This window comes from Elephantulus edwardii, unplaced genomic scaffold, assembly GCF_000299155.1.
Source record: "Elephantulus edwardii isolate Elephantulus edwardi_28Jun2011 unplaced genomic scaffold, EleEdw1.0 scaffold00127, whole genome shotgun sequence".
Lineage (NCBI taxonomy): Eukaryota > Metazoa > Chordata > Mammalia > Macroscelidea > Macroscelididae > Elephantulus > Elephantulus edwardii.
In genome coordinates, this window is record NW_006399877.1 from 6,931,226 (window position 1) to 6,949,786 (window position 18,561).

The window sequence follows — 18,561 nt, forward strand, 5'->3', positions numbered from 1 at the left end:
GAAGGACACGTGGCCAGCAGCTGCCTCTGTCTAAGTTGGGGCTGTCTAATGGGTACCCCAGCTCGTCCGATGTGGGGGGATTTGTACTGGGTCTGAGCAGAAGCCAGACGTCCAGTTCTCAGTGTCCAGAAAGCAAATCCCATTTAGGGAACAGGATGGGATTGGATTAGCTTGAGGTGGGTGGACTGGCTGAGTCAGCAGTTCCGGGCATTAAGCAGGGGTCCCATGTCTCCTTTCTGGTTGGCGTAGACGCACGAGCCACCACTTAGCCTGGGAAGGCTGGTGGGCGGGACAGCAGCTGAACGAAAGCTTCTTTGGGGACTAAACCTCTTTGGGTTCTGGAAATAGAGTGATTAGCTTCTCTCTGCGTCTCACCAGGACCAGGGATTTTTCCAGTGCTCAATGCACTTGACTAAACTCATTAGCAGGCAGCTAATTCGACCTTGAAGCTGGGAGTGTAAACAAAAAGGTCAAGAAGAAGGTCCAGACAAGCCCTGACCATGTGCATCTGTGGCTGGGAGGTCCCTCTCCCCACCCCTTCGCCCTTAGGAGTCCCTTGATTTCCCCGGACTCAGTCTGTGTCTTCCCACCTGCACCACACCCTTCACCCCCTTTCTCTTTTTTGTTAGGAGATGGGGGTGGAGAAGGTAATATTTTTCATCTTTTCTCTGCACCATTCCAATTTTATGACCCTATGCTTACATTTGGAAGCAGGAGTGGCATCCACTTCCTAAGCTACATGCTTTTGGAAACTATGAACTTTAATAAAAGCCAAAAGTCAATAGAGGGGCTTCAGGCCTTTTGTTCATAGGGTCGCTGTGAGTTGTGCTCGACTTGAAGGCAATCAACAACAACAAAAGGAGCTGTGCTGTCCACTGGAGGCATGAGGCTCAAGTCCACCAGCTGCTGGGTGTGAGAAGGATGGGCAGTCTCTGGGATTTACAGCTTCAGAAAATTCGCTGGAGGGTCAGCTATGAGTCTGTTCTGACACGAGGGTACATAACAACAACAAATTTGCATTAAGGAGCTCTGGTTACTTTCCATGTTGGCCTGTTAACTGAAAGGTCCATGGTTCAAATCCACTAGTTGCTCCAAGGGAGAAAGTCAGGCAGGCTCCTCCTCTCAAGAGTCACAGCCCGGGAAGCCGGATGGACGGCTGGGTGTCAAGAGTCGGAGGTGAACTGAAGGTGCTGTATGTGCATTAGAGGGACTTCTGGTGACTAAGTTCTTGGTTGCTAATGTAAAGGTTGGCTGTTCAAACCCATCTGCGGGTTTCCATAAAGCTTATTTGGGGCCTTCTGGGGCAGTTCTGGCCTGTCCTGCAGGCCACTGTGGTCAGAATCAACTTCACAGCAGTGGCTTCGGATTGTCTGAATGCTTCAAACACACGCATTGGGCAAGTCTGTTGGAAAGTCCTCTGAGTATTCAAAAGCAAAGATGGCGTTTTAAGGACGAAAATGCAATTGCTCCTTCTGAAACGTCAGCCTGAAAACCCTGCGGAACGTGGGTCCCCACTGCACACACGTGACCCTGAGCTGGAACCGATGGTAGCAGCTCCAGCGCACAGGCGCCCACATCCTCACCACGACGTTTCACCCTGACGTTCTGGGGAGGATGAGCGTCTTTCATGTTTCCCTTCTGAGTCATTGACAGGAAGCTGCAGATTTGACATTTTTAACCATAAATGGACTCTCTGCATAGGGCAAATGGTTAGCAGCAGAACCTGATTTGGCTGGTAACCAAAAGGTTGGCGGTTCAAGTTTACCCGGAGGCACCTCGAAAGAAAGTCCTGGTGGTCTGTTTCTGAAAAGTCAGCCATGAAAACCCTGAGGCCAGTTCTGTTCTCACACACACGGGGTTGCCAGGGATTCAGTCCAATTTAGCAGCAACTGGTACCGGCTCTTACCCACAAACAGGAAAGCAGCCCCCAAGCCCGAGGACAAGCATATCTGTCTTCTATAAAGATGAAATTAGACGCAAGCTTGTCTTTCAAAAACAGAAATCCTTATTTTGCAAAAATAGAGTTGCAAACTTTGCCCTGTTTCTTTTTATTGTTTTTAATTGACTCCCCCCTTTTTACTGTGGTTTGGCTGGAAGTTTACAGATCAAATGAGTTTTCCATTCAACAACTCATACACATTTAGTTCCATGATTTGGCTGGAATGTCCACAAAGAGCAGCACTCTCCCTACTTCCCACGGGGCTCCCCATTTCATCCTCCTCTCCTGCCCTTCCTGCCTCTCAGCTTGGTTTTTATCCATACAACGCAGCTCCTTTGTTCTCATGGAATTGATGGTTCGATTCCCCACGGGGGTCATTCTTCACTTTCTGTGTTGTTAGGAGCCATGGCCTTCTGTTATGCATCTCAAATTCGGACAATGAGTAAGGTCGGCAGAACAATCAACGGCTTTGGATTATGATGCTGGAGAAAAGGACCATGTATTATGACAGAGTGTCCAACGAACACACACATCTGTCTGGGAGGAAGTGTGCCTGGGATGTTTTCTAGGGGCAAGGATGGCAGGGTCTGGTCTCACAGACTTTGGGCAAGCTGTCAGAAGGGACAGCCCTTGGAAAGACGTCACACTGGGGAAGGTGGCAGGTCGGAGAGAAGCAGGAAGACGACAGGCTCAGGCACGTCAAAGATGGTGAGGACTGCGCTGGAGAGGACACGCATTTGACCTTTCATTCATGGGGTCATGATGAGTCACGGTCAACTCAATGGCACCTAACATTGCCTGGCCGGAAGCTGACCCGCAGGGTGTTTGGGCTGAAGGATGTAGACTACACAGCCTTAGCCCACGTCCACCAGTCCCTCTGAGGCCAGCACGGTGGGTCTTTTTACAAGTCGGGGGTTCGGTGGTCCATCTCTTGGATGCATTGGTCTATGACTTCCGGAAGTCTGGGAGCCCCTGGCTACAGGAAGGCTTATCCTCTGCACCAGCGTCTGAGGGATGGTGACAAATCTGGCATTAACTCCAGAAGCTGAAAGCAAGATGGGCATGTGGGGCGGCGGGCACGCAGTAAGCAGCTTTGGGCTTTGGGGTGAGAGCACCTTACAGGGTATAGTGGGCATATAGAGAACTGGTTCACTCTGCCAGGTCCAGTGACAGCGCTGTCCTTGCCGGGTGAGAGCACCTTACGGGGTATAGTGGGCACGTCCTCGAGAACTGGTTCACTCTGCAAGGTCCAGTGAGCCTGAGACCGCTGTGCTCGCTGGGTGAGAGCACCTTATGGGGTATAGTGGGCACGTCCTCGAGAACTGGTTCACTCTGCAAGGTCCAGTGAGCCTGAGACTGCTGTCCTCGCTGGTTCCTTTAACTGACACAGAGTTTAGAGGTGACTGTAGAGTGATGGGGGGTGTGTATGTGAACCACAAACCTTTTGGTTCATTCTGTGCACTGTCATGGTGACTCAATGAAGGTGAACCTTTTCTACCCTGTGCCATCCTCATACCAACATGCTCGACCCCACCATGGTTCACTGCATCAACCCACCATGCTGAGGCCGAGGGTTGGTCAAGTGCCACCCAGGGGTCTTGGAATGTGATGAGAACAGCACACCCCACACTCCCGTCCCCGCACATAACTGAGATGCCGCAGTGACTCAGGGCTTTGTGCCCCAAGCATGGGTCTCACGCTCCCATGGGAGCAGGCTGTGTACATGGCCGCAGACTACTGTGTGGGGCTCTGGGGCCACTGACCAATCCACTGCCGTCCTGGGGAGCGGCCTGGCCTCAAGCCTATTTGCTTTTTCCTTCTATAGAAGGAACTCTCACCTGCCCCGTCTTGCAAGGATGGGAAGCCGAATCAGATATGCATAGAAATCTTTCTAGAAGTTTCCATGTGGAAACGGAAGTCTCCTGCGTGAGGGGAAATCTGACGTACGTTACCACCTTCTAGTTGTGATGTGAACAAAGCCAGGCACACACACCTTAGAAACATGCAGGAGTGTCCAGCTGTGGCCTGGGTTGTGAAAGACGGTGACGTAGTGTCAGCGTAGTAACCAGAGTCCCTGCTAGTCTGACATGTGTCCTTATTTATAGATAAAATTACTCTGAACGGACTTTAAAACACGGAGGAAAAGACAGGACAGGAGTGACCCGGTAGATGAGGGACAGACAAGAGCCTTGTTGGGCTTCAGGTCTACCAGTCCACTGAGACTTTGAAAATGAAAGCCGTGACGTCTGGGGACCATCTGAGGAGTAGAGGGTATGTAAAGGGCATGGCCTTGACCTGAGTGTGTGGAGAACAGAAGATTATGAAATGAAGAGAAAGAGACAGGGAAGGGGCTGGAGGGCCAGACGGGAAAGCCGGACACCTGGGGTGAGATCTGCGTGAGGCAGCCTGATCCTTCTGTGGACCAATGCTTTCTTTCACTCAGACCCCAAACTCACTGCTGTGGAGTGGATTCTGATGCAGTGACCCCGGATCAGGTTTCCAAGGCTGTAAACGTAACGGCAGGGGACAGCCCATCTTTCTACTGCAGACACTTGCGGATGTGAAACAGCCAGGGACAGCACTATGGGTTACACAAGAACGTCTGGCCAGTGCCACCAGAGCTCTCCGTAGACCCACTGTCACCGACCAAGTGTGGCTGTTAGAAGCCAGAGAATCGCTCCAACTCACAACAGAATGAAAGTCCAGCAGAACGACACGCCCCAGTCCAGTGGCATCCTCTCCACTGTGGCTGTTTGAGCCCGTGTGGCAGCCATGGCGTCAATCCCTCTTGTCGATGGTCTTCCTTTTTTTTTTTTTTAGCCGAATTAACAAAGTTTATTTGGAGTTCGAACCCGGGCTCCCGCGTGCTGACACAGCATCCAGCCGAGAGCCCTGAATTGATGTCTGCCCCTCCTTTTATACCTCTGTTCCTCCCCTGCCCAACCATACACGCCATGATTGGCCATCCACAGTAGTTTGGGTATTTGTCCACCTTCAATTGGCTAGCCATAGCTCAGGGAAACAGTTTGGAAACCTATTTGAATCTTTTTGGTTGCTTCAGATGCAGGAAAAAATCCCTTGTGCCCTTAAAAAGAATAATTCCACTTTATGGCAGCTGATCAATCAGGGTTGTCTGTCTGTTAAAAAGCCACTCAAGTGGGTGGGGTGGAGTTAACCAGAAGAAACTGGGTTTCTGATAACAGGTCCTTTCATTCCCCACTGTTTTTTCTTAATAAATGAAACCATTGATTTATCAGTTTCAGTGAGATACTGATAATGGGTTTGAGTCATAAGGATTTTAAAGATTTTCACACGAGTTGGGATGAGGTTAACTAAGTACCTGAAATACAGGGCCACCTAAATCTATGGGGAAGCAATGGGGACGGCGCAACAGTTAAAAAAAAAAACAAACAGCATAAAAAGATAATTACAGTCTGGATAGCCTGACCTTTAAAGGGTCGGGAGTAGGAGTCACTGTCCATTTTTCTTGGTTGTCCTTTGCTTGCTTGAGTCGGGAGTGATGTATCCAATGTTTCTTTCCGGCCACCTTCACTACAGTTGGGGTGCTGAGGACAACAGTATGTGGACCATCCCAACGGGGTTCGAGCTGCGCTGTGTTGAGCTTCTTGACCCAGACTAGGTCTTCCTCTTTCTTGTTGAGCTTTACTTTATCAAGCACGATGGTTTTTTTCCAAAGACTGGTCTTTCCTGACCACGTGCCAAAGCGGCACCAGCCTTGATTCTAAAGAGCTTTCTGGAGGCACTTTCCAAAGGCGGCTTTGCTAGTGCTCATGCTTTAACACAATCTACACAAATGCAGGTACTTTAGGCTTCCAAGGGCTACTAGACTTCCATGTGTTGTGACTCAGAAACCCTGGGAGAACAGATCTGCACCCTGCCCTGTCCTCTGCCGTTCTCACGATCTCTGACACACTTGAACCCACTGAGGCAGTCACTGTCTGTAGTCTCGTTGAACACTTCACGGATTTGCATATCGTCCTTGCTCAGGGGTCGTGTTAACCTCTGCATCGTTCCAACTTTAGTATATGTGCTGTGGAAGCAAGCACAATCCACCTGACTGAGGGTCCTCCTGTCCTTAACCATCCTTCCCAAGTGTGACGTCGTTCTCCAAGGGAGTAGCTTCCACCAACGTGGCCACAGTATGTGAGACAAAGCTTTGCATCTTCTGTCTCCGAGGGGCACTCCGGCTGGACCTTCTCCAGGACATGTTTGTCCACAGGATATTTGGCATTCTCCTCCATCACGGCTAAACACTATCAATTCTTCTATCATCTTTATTCATCTTCAAGCTCTCAGTAGCATACACAGCAAGTGACTGGAAATGACCAGAGCCTGAAACAGGCACAACTAAGTCCTCAAACAGCCATCACTGTTCCTCAGTAATTTGGAGAGATCCCTGACCGCAGACTTTCCCGGTGCAGTACGTCTCCTGACTGCTGGTACCAAGGGTATTGAGTGTGGATCCAAGCAGGATGAAGTCCTTGGCAGTTTCAATCTTTTCTCTGCCATGATGCTGCCTGTTGGTTCGGTGGTGCAGAATTTTCTGTCCTTGACACTGAGATGTAATCCATATGAAGGCTCCAGTGTTGATCTTCGGTAGGCAGTGTGTCAAGTCCTCCTGTCAGTACACCAGGGTGTGGTCATCAGCGTAACGAGTACTGGTGATCTCGCTCCAATCGTGCTGCCACATTCCCGTTAGTTCAGAAGGTGCTGTCTCGGCACACATCCCCCCTCTCCTGGAGTCAGGACACGTGCTTCTGGGTCTTGCTCCTTGCACCTGACGGGCCAGGGTTCTGGAGCGAGACCAGCTTCTCACTTAACCATGAAGTAGGACACATCTGGTCGTTACTGGATCTGAGGGCTGTGCCTTCAGTGCTACCAGGGCCACCCTGCAGCCCTCACTGCTTCTGCAGAGCCACCCTCAGGCGATGATTCCGGCTGCCCTGAGCGCCCGGTGCCCCACTTGGGTGACTACTGGCCATGTCCTCATCTTAGCACTCTTTTTACTTACATCACGGTTGTTAAAAGGGTGGACACATGAGTTGTACGCCGGAGATTCCCACAGACTTCCTCAGAGTGCCCATCGCTCCCACCCACTCACCCCACATCTCTACACACGCAGTGGACTGTATCAAACATTCACAAGCATCTCAAAACCTGCTCACTGCACTGTGGTGAGGTGCTGTGCAGTGGGTATCCTCTCACCGGACAAGGGACACTGCCAGGTCGTGGGGTAGCCTTGCAATGGCGGGGTCTGGGCCCCCTGTTGTGGCCACTAGCTTGAGAATACCCAGGGGACTCAAAGTCCATTGACAAAGATCTAAATCCTCACATTCTGGGATGTGGACTAGATGGCATCTCATGGCCTTTTCCAAGGCTCCTGTCCTCCCAGCGCTCAGGGACAGCTTGTCAGATCAGTGCACCGGCAGCTGGACGCTCCTGGAGACTCACCACCTGCTCCAACCACAGCACAGGGGAGCTGGCCAGGGAACCTGACGGAGAGGGCCAGTGACCTCGTCACTCCACCGCGGATGACCCAGCCCTGCCAGGCCAGCAGCCAGGAAGCTCACACTGGGCCGCTCTCTGGGTTAACACCAGATGAGCTGTGCTTCCCTTTGAGGTGAGGGACTCAGGCCACCTGAGGATACTGGGGCGCTTGGTTGGTGCCAATTTCCTTATAGTTTGTCTGTCCCAGTGACCGAAGGGTTCATTCACTGCTCTGCAATACTTGTTGGCCTCTGAGCTTGGAGGTCCTGAAAGACTCACGCTGGTGCGCTTGGCTGATGTGCGGTTGTGTCCCTGTAGAAAGCAAGGGTACCACCCGTCCACCTCTGTGCAGCCATTGTGGACATCAGTCGTATGCGGCCTACCCAGCTGGCCAGTCACCAGGGTGTTGGGTAGGGCCGGCTCCCAAGGACAGTGAATGCAGGTGCACGTGGAGTTCACGGACGACACGAGCTGCTCCCTCATCCGCAGCCTCAACAGGCCAGTGCGTGAGAGCGCCGGTGCCCAAGCGCGACACGCTCACCCTGGAGTCAGAACAAGGTGTGGAGGCTGCGCTGGGGCCACGGCCGTCCCTGGATGGCCCTTCTACCGCCTGGCCCAGGGGGACGGTCTTCACTGTTCATTAAAATCTATGTTGTATTAAAAAAGGCAAGTAAGGAAGGGCAGCCCAGACTCAAGTCATTTCGGGGTTTCTGGGGACCGCTTGCCACGGCCCACGGCTGCTTGTTCACTATCCTCCAGGGGGTGAAGAGGGCGCGTGGAGGCCGCAGGAGACACGTGTCCAAGCTGGGCGGCGGCAGGGACAGGACCAGGTGTCGGGCTGGAGCCTCGGCTGTCAGTCATCACCGAGTGAGGTCCAGGTGATGGTGGTTCTGCCTGGCAGATACAAGGAGCCTTCCTAGTTCTCCAGTCTCACAAATGATGCGAGACAGGAAGGGGACGTGGAGGGGGCTGGAATGAGCACGGAGCGAGACCCCACACAGTCCTCAGTACTGTTGACACATGAACGGATATCAAGAAAATACAACAGCAAACCACCAGGAGCCATGGTGCTTGCAAAGTAGAGAACGCATCTTTGTCTTTTATTTACAATCCAGTTCACTGGGTGACATAATTCAATAAATAAACACGGCCTGGCCTGTGAGCGTTGTTCCCTCCACATGGTTCCGAGGGGCAGCGGGCGGGTGGCCTGGGGGGCAGGGGGCTGGGACGCTCCCTCTGCAGCCAAGGCCTTGGCCTCAGCCTCACCCCTCTCTAGACACGCGTGTGGAAGGAACACAAATAAAGTGCAAATTACAAAGTGATAAAACCACTGGTGCTTTTGACCCCCACACAAAGACCTAGAATTTTATACACAGGTACAACAGCAGAGAGAAAATTCTAGGCCGGCCTGGCTCCGGCCGCCCCGCGTCAAGACCCGGCTGGAGGGAGCACAGGGCTGTGATCTGTCCGCCTGGCGGAGGGGCAGCAGACAGCCGCTCGGGGGACAGCCCTGGCCCTGAGACCCCTCGTCACCAGGCTGTGACCTAGATACTTTTGTAAGGAACGAGGTGTGGCCAGCCGATCCTCCCAGAACATTCTTCACCCCCCTTCTTCCCTGCCTTCTGGGAAACTGCAGATCCTCCCAGAACATTCTTTACCTGCCTTCTCAGGCAAAGCTGACCCACACCTCCTCCTGCAATTTATTTCAGGTTTTTTGTTGTTGTTTAAAGACTGAAGTTTAATTTCCTATCAAGATGCCACCCCCCGTCACTGCCACTGAGCCAGGTCTGACTCCCAGGGCCTCACAGACAGGAGCAGGGCCGCCCGGAGGGACTCTGAGGTTCTATTAGGACAGACAGCCTCACCTGGCTCCCTTGGCACCACTGACCTTTCAGTTACCAGCCTGATGCTTGACCCACAGCGAGCGTCACCAGGGCCCGACATCAAGAAACCGGCCTGGAGGATGGCAGTGGGGGCAGGGGGTGAGGAAAGGGAGGGAGAGGGGGAGGGCAAAGGAGTCAGAAGCTCTGAAGAAAATGTGTTTTCCCAAGAACAGTTTGAAAGCCCAAGGACGTTTCAGCAGTGACGAGACACAGAGCTGGCCTGTGCTATGTTCCCGAGCACCCAGCGCTTGGAGACAGTTTATGGGACCCCAAGGGGCCGGCCAGGCCAGAACTGGTGATGACCGAAGCCCAGGCTGGACCCCATCTGGTAGGTGTTTTGGCACAGCGGTCCAGAGAGCCGGGCTCCTGGTGACAGGGGCCTGGACTCCGCCTGGTGAGGTATGCAGGCTCGAGGCTAGTAGTGTTTCCTGATGGCCACAGGCTGGAGCTGGCCCTCTGGATGTGCCAGCAGCCACACAGGCTGTGCGGTTCTCAGGAAGCGGCCATGCCCCTCACAGCAGGGCGCTGGGCCATGCCACACGGACACAGCCACCAGAGTCCACTCCACTCCTCCCGAGAAGGCATGGCTTCCGGCTCCATGTTGTCAGTACTCCGACCACAGCACAGCTCTGCTTCCTTTGTCCACACTGACCACGTACGAGCCGGATGGAGACCAGGCCACGGCATTGATGGACGCGCTTTTAGAGAAGAGACCAGAGCAGCAGGCTGAGCTCTCGAGCCTGCATCTGTCAGCTGCCTGCCCGCCCCGGCTTTCTGTCTGCAGCCTGTAGCTCACGGGCCGACCAGGGAGCTGGGAGGCAGCCTGTGCTTCATTTCTAAGCCGCTCTGCAGCCAACACGGGCAGCCAGGCCTCATCGAGTTCACCTGGGGCAGCGACTGAGCAACCTGGCCTCTGCATTCACCTCAGAGCCAAAATGGGCCGGGGCACCCGGACAGGCCAGAGCCCGGGGTCCTGCAGGAGCACTCAGGTCAGGGGGCCGGCAGTGCTCAGGCTGGGCTGTCAGCGGCTGCGTTTTAACCAGCTGTTGGGTTTGGCTGGGCTGGACACGGCCATGGGCAAAAGACCCCGTGGGCTGTCAGGTCAGGGAAAGAGCTGTGCTAACCGAGGTTTTTCCTGACTGAGGCAGCTCACGAGAAGACAGGGAGGGACATGGGGCAGGTGAGGGAGAGGGCACACGTGCCAGGAACAGAAGACAGATGGACAGATGGCTGTGTCCCTCCATCAGCCTCTGCTGCCCTACAAGGACCTTTTACGAAGAGGTGTCTGAATAGAAAATCCTAGAATATGATCTGAAAGGGTGACTGGTCACCAAGGGCACTGAGGACACCGGGAAGGGTCAAGACGTGTCCCCGGGCTCGGAGAGGTCGGCAGGACACACATACCTGTGTTGCTTGGACAGGATCTTCTCCACCTTGCCTGTGAGCACGTTCCAGACGTAGAGCGAGCCCTCGGCCGAGCCTGCGGTCACGAAGCTCCCATCAGGGCTGGAGGACAGAGAAGACACTGTCACCCTCAGACCAGCATCCCCACGGCCTCTTTCTGACCATGTTTTAGGCCCACTTCACTTCACCCTGTCAAGTGACTCTGGGTGTGAGGCACTTTCCCACTGGCTGAAAAGCTCTGTGGACGGAGACCTCGTTACACGGGTCCATGAGAGGACAGGGAGGCAGACAGGGAGCAGCCACTGTGGATCTGCGGGGGGCGGGAACTGGGGACCACTATGGAATGTTCTGGAGTGTGAGCCCCAGCACAGGGCAGCCTTGTCCACCTGCCTGCTCCCTCATCCTGAGGAGTCACTGGGTTTTCACGGAAAACGATGGAGGCAGGGCAATGGGTCGTTCCCACGAGGACCAAGCAGCACGTGCCCGGCCACTCTGAGGTGCAGACACGTCTGCACAAACAGACCTTCCGGAGGAGACACGAGGGTGACCCCTAGTGGACAGCCCGCTCCTGGCCACGCGCACACGGAGCTCCACGCCCCACTGGAAGTGCCCACTCTGACCTGGGAGCGGCCCAAGCTGACCCACCACTCCTCACCTGAACACGGCCCGGGTCCAGTCGGAGCTGCACTTGAAGCCTGGGGCACTGGAAGAGAAAGGGCCCCATGAGCCGCCAGCTCGTGGAAAGGGCCCTGCGGCCAGGGGTCACGAGCCGGCAGCACCAGCGGGCAGGAGCCCGCAGCATCCGGGGTCACGAGCTTACAGCACCCAGGGGGCAGCAGCCCACAGCGACCAGGGGCACCCAGGGGCAGGAGCTGGCAGCGCCAGAGGGCAGGAGCTTACAGCATCCAGGGGCAGCAGCCAGCAGTGACCAGGGGCACCCAGGGGTCATGAGCCGGCAGCGGCAGGGGGCAGGAGCCCGCAGCATCCGGGGTCACGAGCTTACAGCATCCAGGGGGCAGCAGCCCGCAGCGACCAGGGGCACCCAGGGGCAGGAGCTGGCAGCGCCGTGGGTACCTGAAGGACTGCCTGACGGCGTGTTTCCGCAGGTCGATGATCTTGAGCAGGTCGTCACGTGAGCAGGTGAGCAGCTCCGTGCGCTCGGGGTTCAGGTCCAGGGCGGTCACCTTTCCCAGCAGCTCCATCTCTCGGACGATACTCTCAGACCTGGGAGAGGAAGGAAGCACGAGTCCTGAGAACTGCCCTGTCCACAGGAACGTCGGTCGTGAGGCTCCCCACAGCCGCGACCCTAGAAAAACCGCTGGGACACGGCTCCGAGAATCTTCCCTTCAAGGAGCCCATGGCGGTTATGAACACAACAACCGAGTCTTGGAAGGACTGGAGGATGTCAGAATCACTGTCAGGGCACCTGGCCAGCACCCGCCAGCCAGGCTCCTGTCCAGTGGGCAGCGTCTCCCTTGTCCACCAGCTTCACCCGCACACCCCACCACCCCAGCCACACTAGTTGGCTCTGTGCTTAGGGCAGGTCTGGCTGTAGTGGCCTCCAGTGGCTTTCGTGTCGGATGACGCCTCCCCTGCCCAGGACGGGCTCTGAGAGCACACTACGGCAGCGGGACTCGGGCCCCTGCGCACCGTCTCTGAGTGCATCTCCCGCATCGACAGGAAGCTCTTGTTCACCTGTGTCCCTGCTGCCAAGGTGCCCAGTACATACACGACACACCTGACCTGGGACTGTTCAGCTCAGGAGTCTCCTTGACAGTGAAGACCACTTACAGAAGCCCCTTCCTGTCATTTTGAAATTTAACACAGCCCCTGCACCCCACATCCCCCCAACATAACCCCCGCACACCCTACATTCCCCCATAACACAGCCCCTGTGCCCCGCATCCCCACACAGAACACAGCCCCCATGCCCCACATCTACGTCCCCCCAATGCCGAGGGCTGTACCGTATGTCCCAGAACCGGATCTTCTTGTCGAAGTGTCCACTCATGACACACTGCTCTGTGCAGACAATATCGTTGCAACTAGACCCCGCAAAGACCGTCTTTATGCCTGAAAGAAAAGCAGACGTCCAAGGCGGTGGGCCCTGTGCTGCGCGCACAACACGCTGACCACCAAGCGCCCGATGACTAACACCACTGAAGCCGCCTCAGCCCCACCGAGTGGAGCTCTGGACGGAAACAGACACAAGGTATGACAAGCTGGCTCTGGGAACGACACGTGGACATGCCCACGGGGACTACACAATGACAAAGAGGGACTCTCTCCCTGTGCTGAAAGCTTGTGTGTGAGGAGACACACATATCACCTCCTCAGACTTCACTGTGAGGCCCCAGAGCAGACCTGGAAGCCCCTCACAGACATGCTGCAGGGATCTGTGGGTGCAGACGCTCTCGTCGCAGCCCGAGCTGCGGAGAACTGCAGTGCCAGTGCACACAGAGCCTGCTCAGGGCCTCTGCTCTGGAGACGTGGTGTCTAGAAGCAAGTCTCCTCAGAGAAGTGCAGGGATGTACGAACGTGCGCACAGCCTCCTCACAGGTGCAGGGCGTACGGCGTGTCTGTCTAGACACCGTCTCCTCACAGACACCGCGGTTGGGATCTGTGTACAGTTAAGAGTCTCCTCACAGACTCTGCTGCGGAGAACTGCACATCTGAACATGTGTGCATGTATATATGTACATGTGAGCACATATACCCTCCTCAGAGCACCGTGTAGTCTGTGTGTCTGTCCGTCCTCAGAGCCCCCGCCCTGGAGACGTGTGTGCACAGAGAGTCTCCTTACAGACTTTGCTGCGGAGATCCCAGAGTTTGAGGGTCCGGTCGTGGCTTCCTGAGACGATGCGTGCGTTGTCCAGCAGGAACTTGGCAGACAGCACTTTTCCGCTGTGGCCCGTGAGTGTATGCTAGGAGAGAGCACAGTCAGGGTCAGCGCAGAGACGTCAGCCCCGCTGCTGCAGGGGAGATCGAACATGTCCCTCAGAGACAGCGGTCGGCCAGCCGCGATCCTGGACACAGCCAGCCTCCTGGACGGCTTCTGAACGCTCAGACGCCACGTCTGAACAAGCAGCTGCGTCTCACCAGCAGCCCCTCTGAGCGGCTGCAGACCTGCCCCACAGAGTGGCATTAAGACAAGCACTATTTCACCACTGAAAACATCTATAAAACTAACACCAAAACTCCTCGGAGGCAAAGATTCTGAAGCCCCGTCTGACATATGCTGCAAGGAAGGACCAGTCCTTGGAGAGGGACGTCATGCCTGGGAGGGTGGAGGGGCAGCGCAGGAGAGGAAGACCCTCGATGAGATGCATTAACTTAGTGACTAGGGTATTGGGGGTAGGTGTGTCGGAGACACTAAGGTTGGCTCAGGACAGAGCAGGGTGCAGAGCTGCTATGCACAGGGTCACTGAGTTGCAGGTGACATGACAGCACATGACAACAAAACTCGTGACTTCCTATCCTAAAGGAAAAAAGAAAGCGGGAGGGAATCGGAGGACTCTGAGGACCTTTAGGAAATTAGCTCTTAAGACCTGCCTTGACGGCTCCTGTAAGCTCATGTGTCACTATGTGTAAAAGAAAAAAACTCCCTGAACCCCACCCTCTGTGGCTGTCAAGTCAGCTCTGACTCGGGGCCCTCCACGCGGACCCCGAGGCTGAAATCTGGGAGGCAGCTGCCTCGTCCTTCTCTGGTGGGTTCAAACTGCTGACAGGTCAGGAGTCCAACACTGAACCTCCTGCACCACCAGGCTCTCTTGGAAGGAGGCCATGAGGGTCGTGCTGGCCACCACCCACCAGGCATATCCTGTACGTGAAGCTCCAAGACTTACCAGGGTCCGGTCAGAGGTCTCAGCTTGGAAATGTCAGATCAGCACCACAGACCCCACACACCCAGCGTCCAAATCCCTTTGTCACTTAACTGTCGGGTGCCAACCTCGGCGGCTCCCTGGGCTCACAGGGCCGCGGGCAGGGTGGGCACCCCTAGGTGTCAGCTGCCTGGGCCCATCATGGCCCAGCTGGAGCCTGATGGGAGCAGGGAGGCTGGGGACCGGCTGGGGCAGGTGTCCAGGTGGTCAGACCTTTTACCAGTCATCACAGACTTCTTCACAGCCCCAGACAAAACTATCATGTCTGCAAAATCCCAAAGAACCCATGAGTATCCACTGACGCTTTTTTATTTTAAAAAATGCCTTAAAAAGATCCCAATATCATCTCTTGTCGCTGGTGAGTGGGTTCCAACTCCAGCTCCCAGTGGGTCAGTATTAATGTGTGGTCAGTCTTCCCTCCACTCAGAGAAGCAATGCCATGGGGAGACAGGACCGTGGACCACATGTGCTCCCTGCCTTTCACAGAAACGTTTCCACGGACTTTAGGACTTAGCTGTGCCCAAGTGGGACTTGTGAGTCACCCACCATGTGAAAGCCTTTTGCTAATCCTTCTGGAAGAATCCCAACAGTTCCTAGCAACAATACACTCAGGCTCCAGTGCCCTCAGTCCAGCAGGTCCTCCAGACCACAGGGTCAGCATTAACAGATAGAAAAGAGTTAAGTGTTTAAATTTTTTTAAAAAAAGGCTTCTTAAAATGCAGGTGGACGAAGCACTCCCTCAGAGGCCAGGCTGTTCTAACAAGAGCTGCCCAGTCACCTCTGACTCACAGCCACCCTGCGGACAGCGGCTCTGAACCTGCCCCAGCCTCGTGACCTCTGACATGCTCCGTGGACGTGCTGCAGTCTGTGGCTGCCGCGACTGGGTCAGTCCGTCTTGTTGAAGGTCTTCCTCTCTCTGTCTGATCCTCCTCTTCTCCCAGCATGATGTCTTCTTCACCAGGAAGGACTGGTTTTCCTTGACAAGATGCCCGGCTGACTCTGCGGAGCGCCTTAGCCGCACTCTGACTCGCTCTCTTGGCCGTTCAGGGGACAGACACTACTCTTCTCCAGCACCCCAACTCCAGACATTCACACTCCCACCGCAGCAGGGAGCAGTCAGGGCCGATTTCAAGCACACGCGAGGATGTTCACAGGTTCCATCCAAACGCTGCTCCATTTCACACGAGGTGATGCTGCGGCTCTGGTACCCGCCTGGGACCGATCTCCGTGGAGACTGGAGTGCGACACCTGAGCTGCGTAGTCACCAGGAGAGATGGGATGCTGGGCAGGCTACCTCTCACAACGTCTAACTGTGTACTAACAAGCTCCTCAAAATTCAGAAGGTAATACGGGCACTGCTCGCTTACTGCTATAAAAAGAAAATCCCATTTTACAAATACTAGGAAGAAGCTCTCACTCACACGGGCTATGGAAGTGCTCATTTCTGAATGCTTCAAATGGGATCGTCTATGACTTTCTCTGGCAGACCATCTGGTGGACTTTTTTGACTCTGTTCTTTCTGCGATCTCGTCCACAGGTCATTTAAGGCTGAGGCACAAGTGGTTCTACGCATGACGACACGCGGGTCCCACCACCCTGCCGCTGCGTTGTGGACTTCCTTAAGTGTCTTCTTAATTACTTGTTGCCTAAATAGCCTCAAGCGGTGAGCTCATGATTTAAGGGCCACCTTCTTGGGCAGCACAGTGGCCGTTCTACTGTCACAAGCGATGCGAGGGTGGACGTCTCTTGAATGGGTCCCTGCAATGGAGGCGCTGGACTGTGGGATGAAGAAGGGGCTTTTGCCACTCTGTTATTTCAAACATGAGCCTGTTTACAGCAGTCTGTTCTGCCTCCTCGCTCTAGACAGCACGCTGGGCTGCCCAGAGCCCCGTGTGCCCTCCTGCCCCAGAACCTGACCGCCCATGGGCACTTATCACTGAAACAGCCGGGCGGTAAGCGGAACATACGAACTTAAAATCCTTTATCCGCTTAGTGTCTCTGACTCTTTCGTGCTCCTTCTGGGCTCTGTCTTCCACTTTAAAAAGGAACAAGACGAACAGGAAGTTCAAAGTCACAGCAGCCGAGCCCCTAAACGTGGAGGTGCGCCGAGCTCTCCCCGTCCCCGCAGGCAGACCCTACCTGCCTGCTTCCCGCTCTATACATCAGATCCTCACGTGGTCAGGCAACCTGAGTTCCACTTGCTGGGACCACACAGTTGACATCACCATCAACCACAGACGAGATTCCAGAGAACAGCAGGTGTTGATGGAGTTTCTGAGATGAAGTCAGCTGACGTGGGAAACCCAGTCCTCCAGGAGACCCTTCTGCAGGGAGGGAGTGACAGCCCATCAGCCCTCCTGGAGACACTGGCAGCTAGCTGTGTGCTGACCTCTGAGGGAGACAGCGCCGTCTGCGGGCTGCTTCGAGGACACGCTGAAAACACGTTCAAACCGGCACTCAAAGGACCACCGAGCACCATGTCCTGGTCACTCGCTATAACAGCCGTGGAGCAGAAAAGCTAAGGAGACGCCGACCAGGGCTGAGTCCCTTCTTGTCCTTCAATGTCATGTGCTCTCCGGGCTGAGGTCAAACGGGGAACCTCTCTCATGTTCTGAACTGTGGAAAGCCTTTCCTGAACTTTGCCCAAGAGTCCAAAGAAAGTTACCTTCCATTTTATCATTCAGTTGCCTCTACTTAATTAGCTGATGTGACAATTCCTTTAAACCTATGAATAAAAAACCACCTCTCCAAACTTCACTGTACATCCATCATTAGTACAACAAATGTAGTAAAACCTCCAGTTCTGGTCCCACCTCTTGGACAAACCGAAACCAAAGCCTCTAGTGCCAAGTCGATCCAGACTCACGGTGAGTGACACCCGCACAACCACCAGCACCCTGCTTCAGAGGCTGTCAATCTTCACAGCAGCAGATGATCCACTTTTCTCCGGCGGAGCAGCTGGTGGAGTCAAGTCACGCGGTGGCCAGCAGGGCTCCTTTTCTCTCGATGGCCAGGAGACCGCGAGGCAACACGGGACCCATGACCTCTCTTTCCCCGCCAGCGGCCCTTGGTCCTCCAGCATCAGTCTGCAGAACTGTGTCAGCAGCTGTCTGAAGTGCAGTCATCGGGGCACCGACATCCCACTCTCAGCTAAGTGGCACCCCTCCTTACCACCCACCCCCCACTGCTGGTGCTGCAGTCTCTGACAGAAGCCCATTCCTGTGAACCAGACGCAGAGCACCGGAGTCCTGCATCAACACACACCAAGGGGCCAGACTGCAAATATGCTCAAACGAGAACTCTGAAGAAGCCGGCGCCAAGGGCCAAATCATCACCTTCCCGTGGCGGAAAGGGCACGGGGTCAGCCCGCGGCAGGAGAGACCTGAAGTCAGGGAGCCCCTGGGAGTGACCCGCGAAGGCCGGTTCTCTGCCGTGATAAACAAGTGCAGTTTGGGAGCCACGCTGGCCTCCTGGGCAGGACTTACCCGTAACCGGTAATCATCCACTGTCCAGATTCTACTGGCGAAATCATTTGAGGCGGCTAAGAGGTACGATCCCTACAGCGATAAAGGGGGGAACGTTATACAAAATAGGACCCGCTCTTCCGATACCCACCCGCCGTAATCAAATCCAATACGGCTTAAATACCTACAAGAGCCCACCTGGTGCAGACGCCAACTCCCACCACCAGGGAGCTGGGGTCAGCACCTCACGAGGGCTCAGCTCTCTCCCGCCGAGTCTCACCCAAACACCCTCACTCTTTAAGACAGAGGGGACTGTCTGTCCTGTCCCCCGTCCTTGCTGTCTTTATCACAGTGAACTCTCTCCACGGCCTCAGCCAGGAGCCCCAGCAGCACCCTGGCTCTTCGCTGACCTCAACCCCCAGGCGGTCACTCTGAACCCTGCCATCCTCGCTATGTAACTGGCAACAGGTGGTCAACTGCAG

General features: G+C 55.0%; 1 protein-coding gene across 3 annotated transcripts in view; it reads right to left on the reverse strand.

Annotated features, from left to right (window-relative positions):
• Nucleotides 1–9,934: 9,934 nt before the first annotated feature.
• ATG16L1 (autophagy related 16-like 1 (S. cerevisiae)) overlaps nt 9,935–18,561 on the reverse strand; it is a 28,566-nt gene continuing 19,939 nt past the window's right edge. For all 3 annotated transcript variants that reach the window (XM_006893462.1, XM_006893461.1, XM_006893460.1), the window contains 7 exons: nt 18,101–18,172; nt 13,538–13,658; nt 12,702–12,807; nt 11,809–11,958; nt 11,390–11,437; nt 10,735–10,836; nt 9,935–10,028 (listed from right to left, as the gene is read on the reverse strand). In XM_006893462.1, the coding sequence (XP_006893524.1) occupies nt 9,935–10,028; nt 10,735–10,836; nt 11,390–11,437; nt 11,809–11,958; nt 12,702–12,807; nt 13,538–13,658; nt 18,101–18,172 (693 nt within the window). The remainder of the gene's footprint in view (nt 10,029–10,734; nt 10,837–11,389; nt 11,438–11,808; nt 11,959–12,701; nt 12,808–13,537; nt 13,659–18,100; nt 18,173–18,561) is intronic.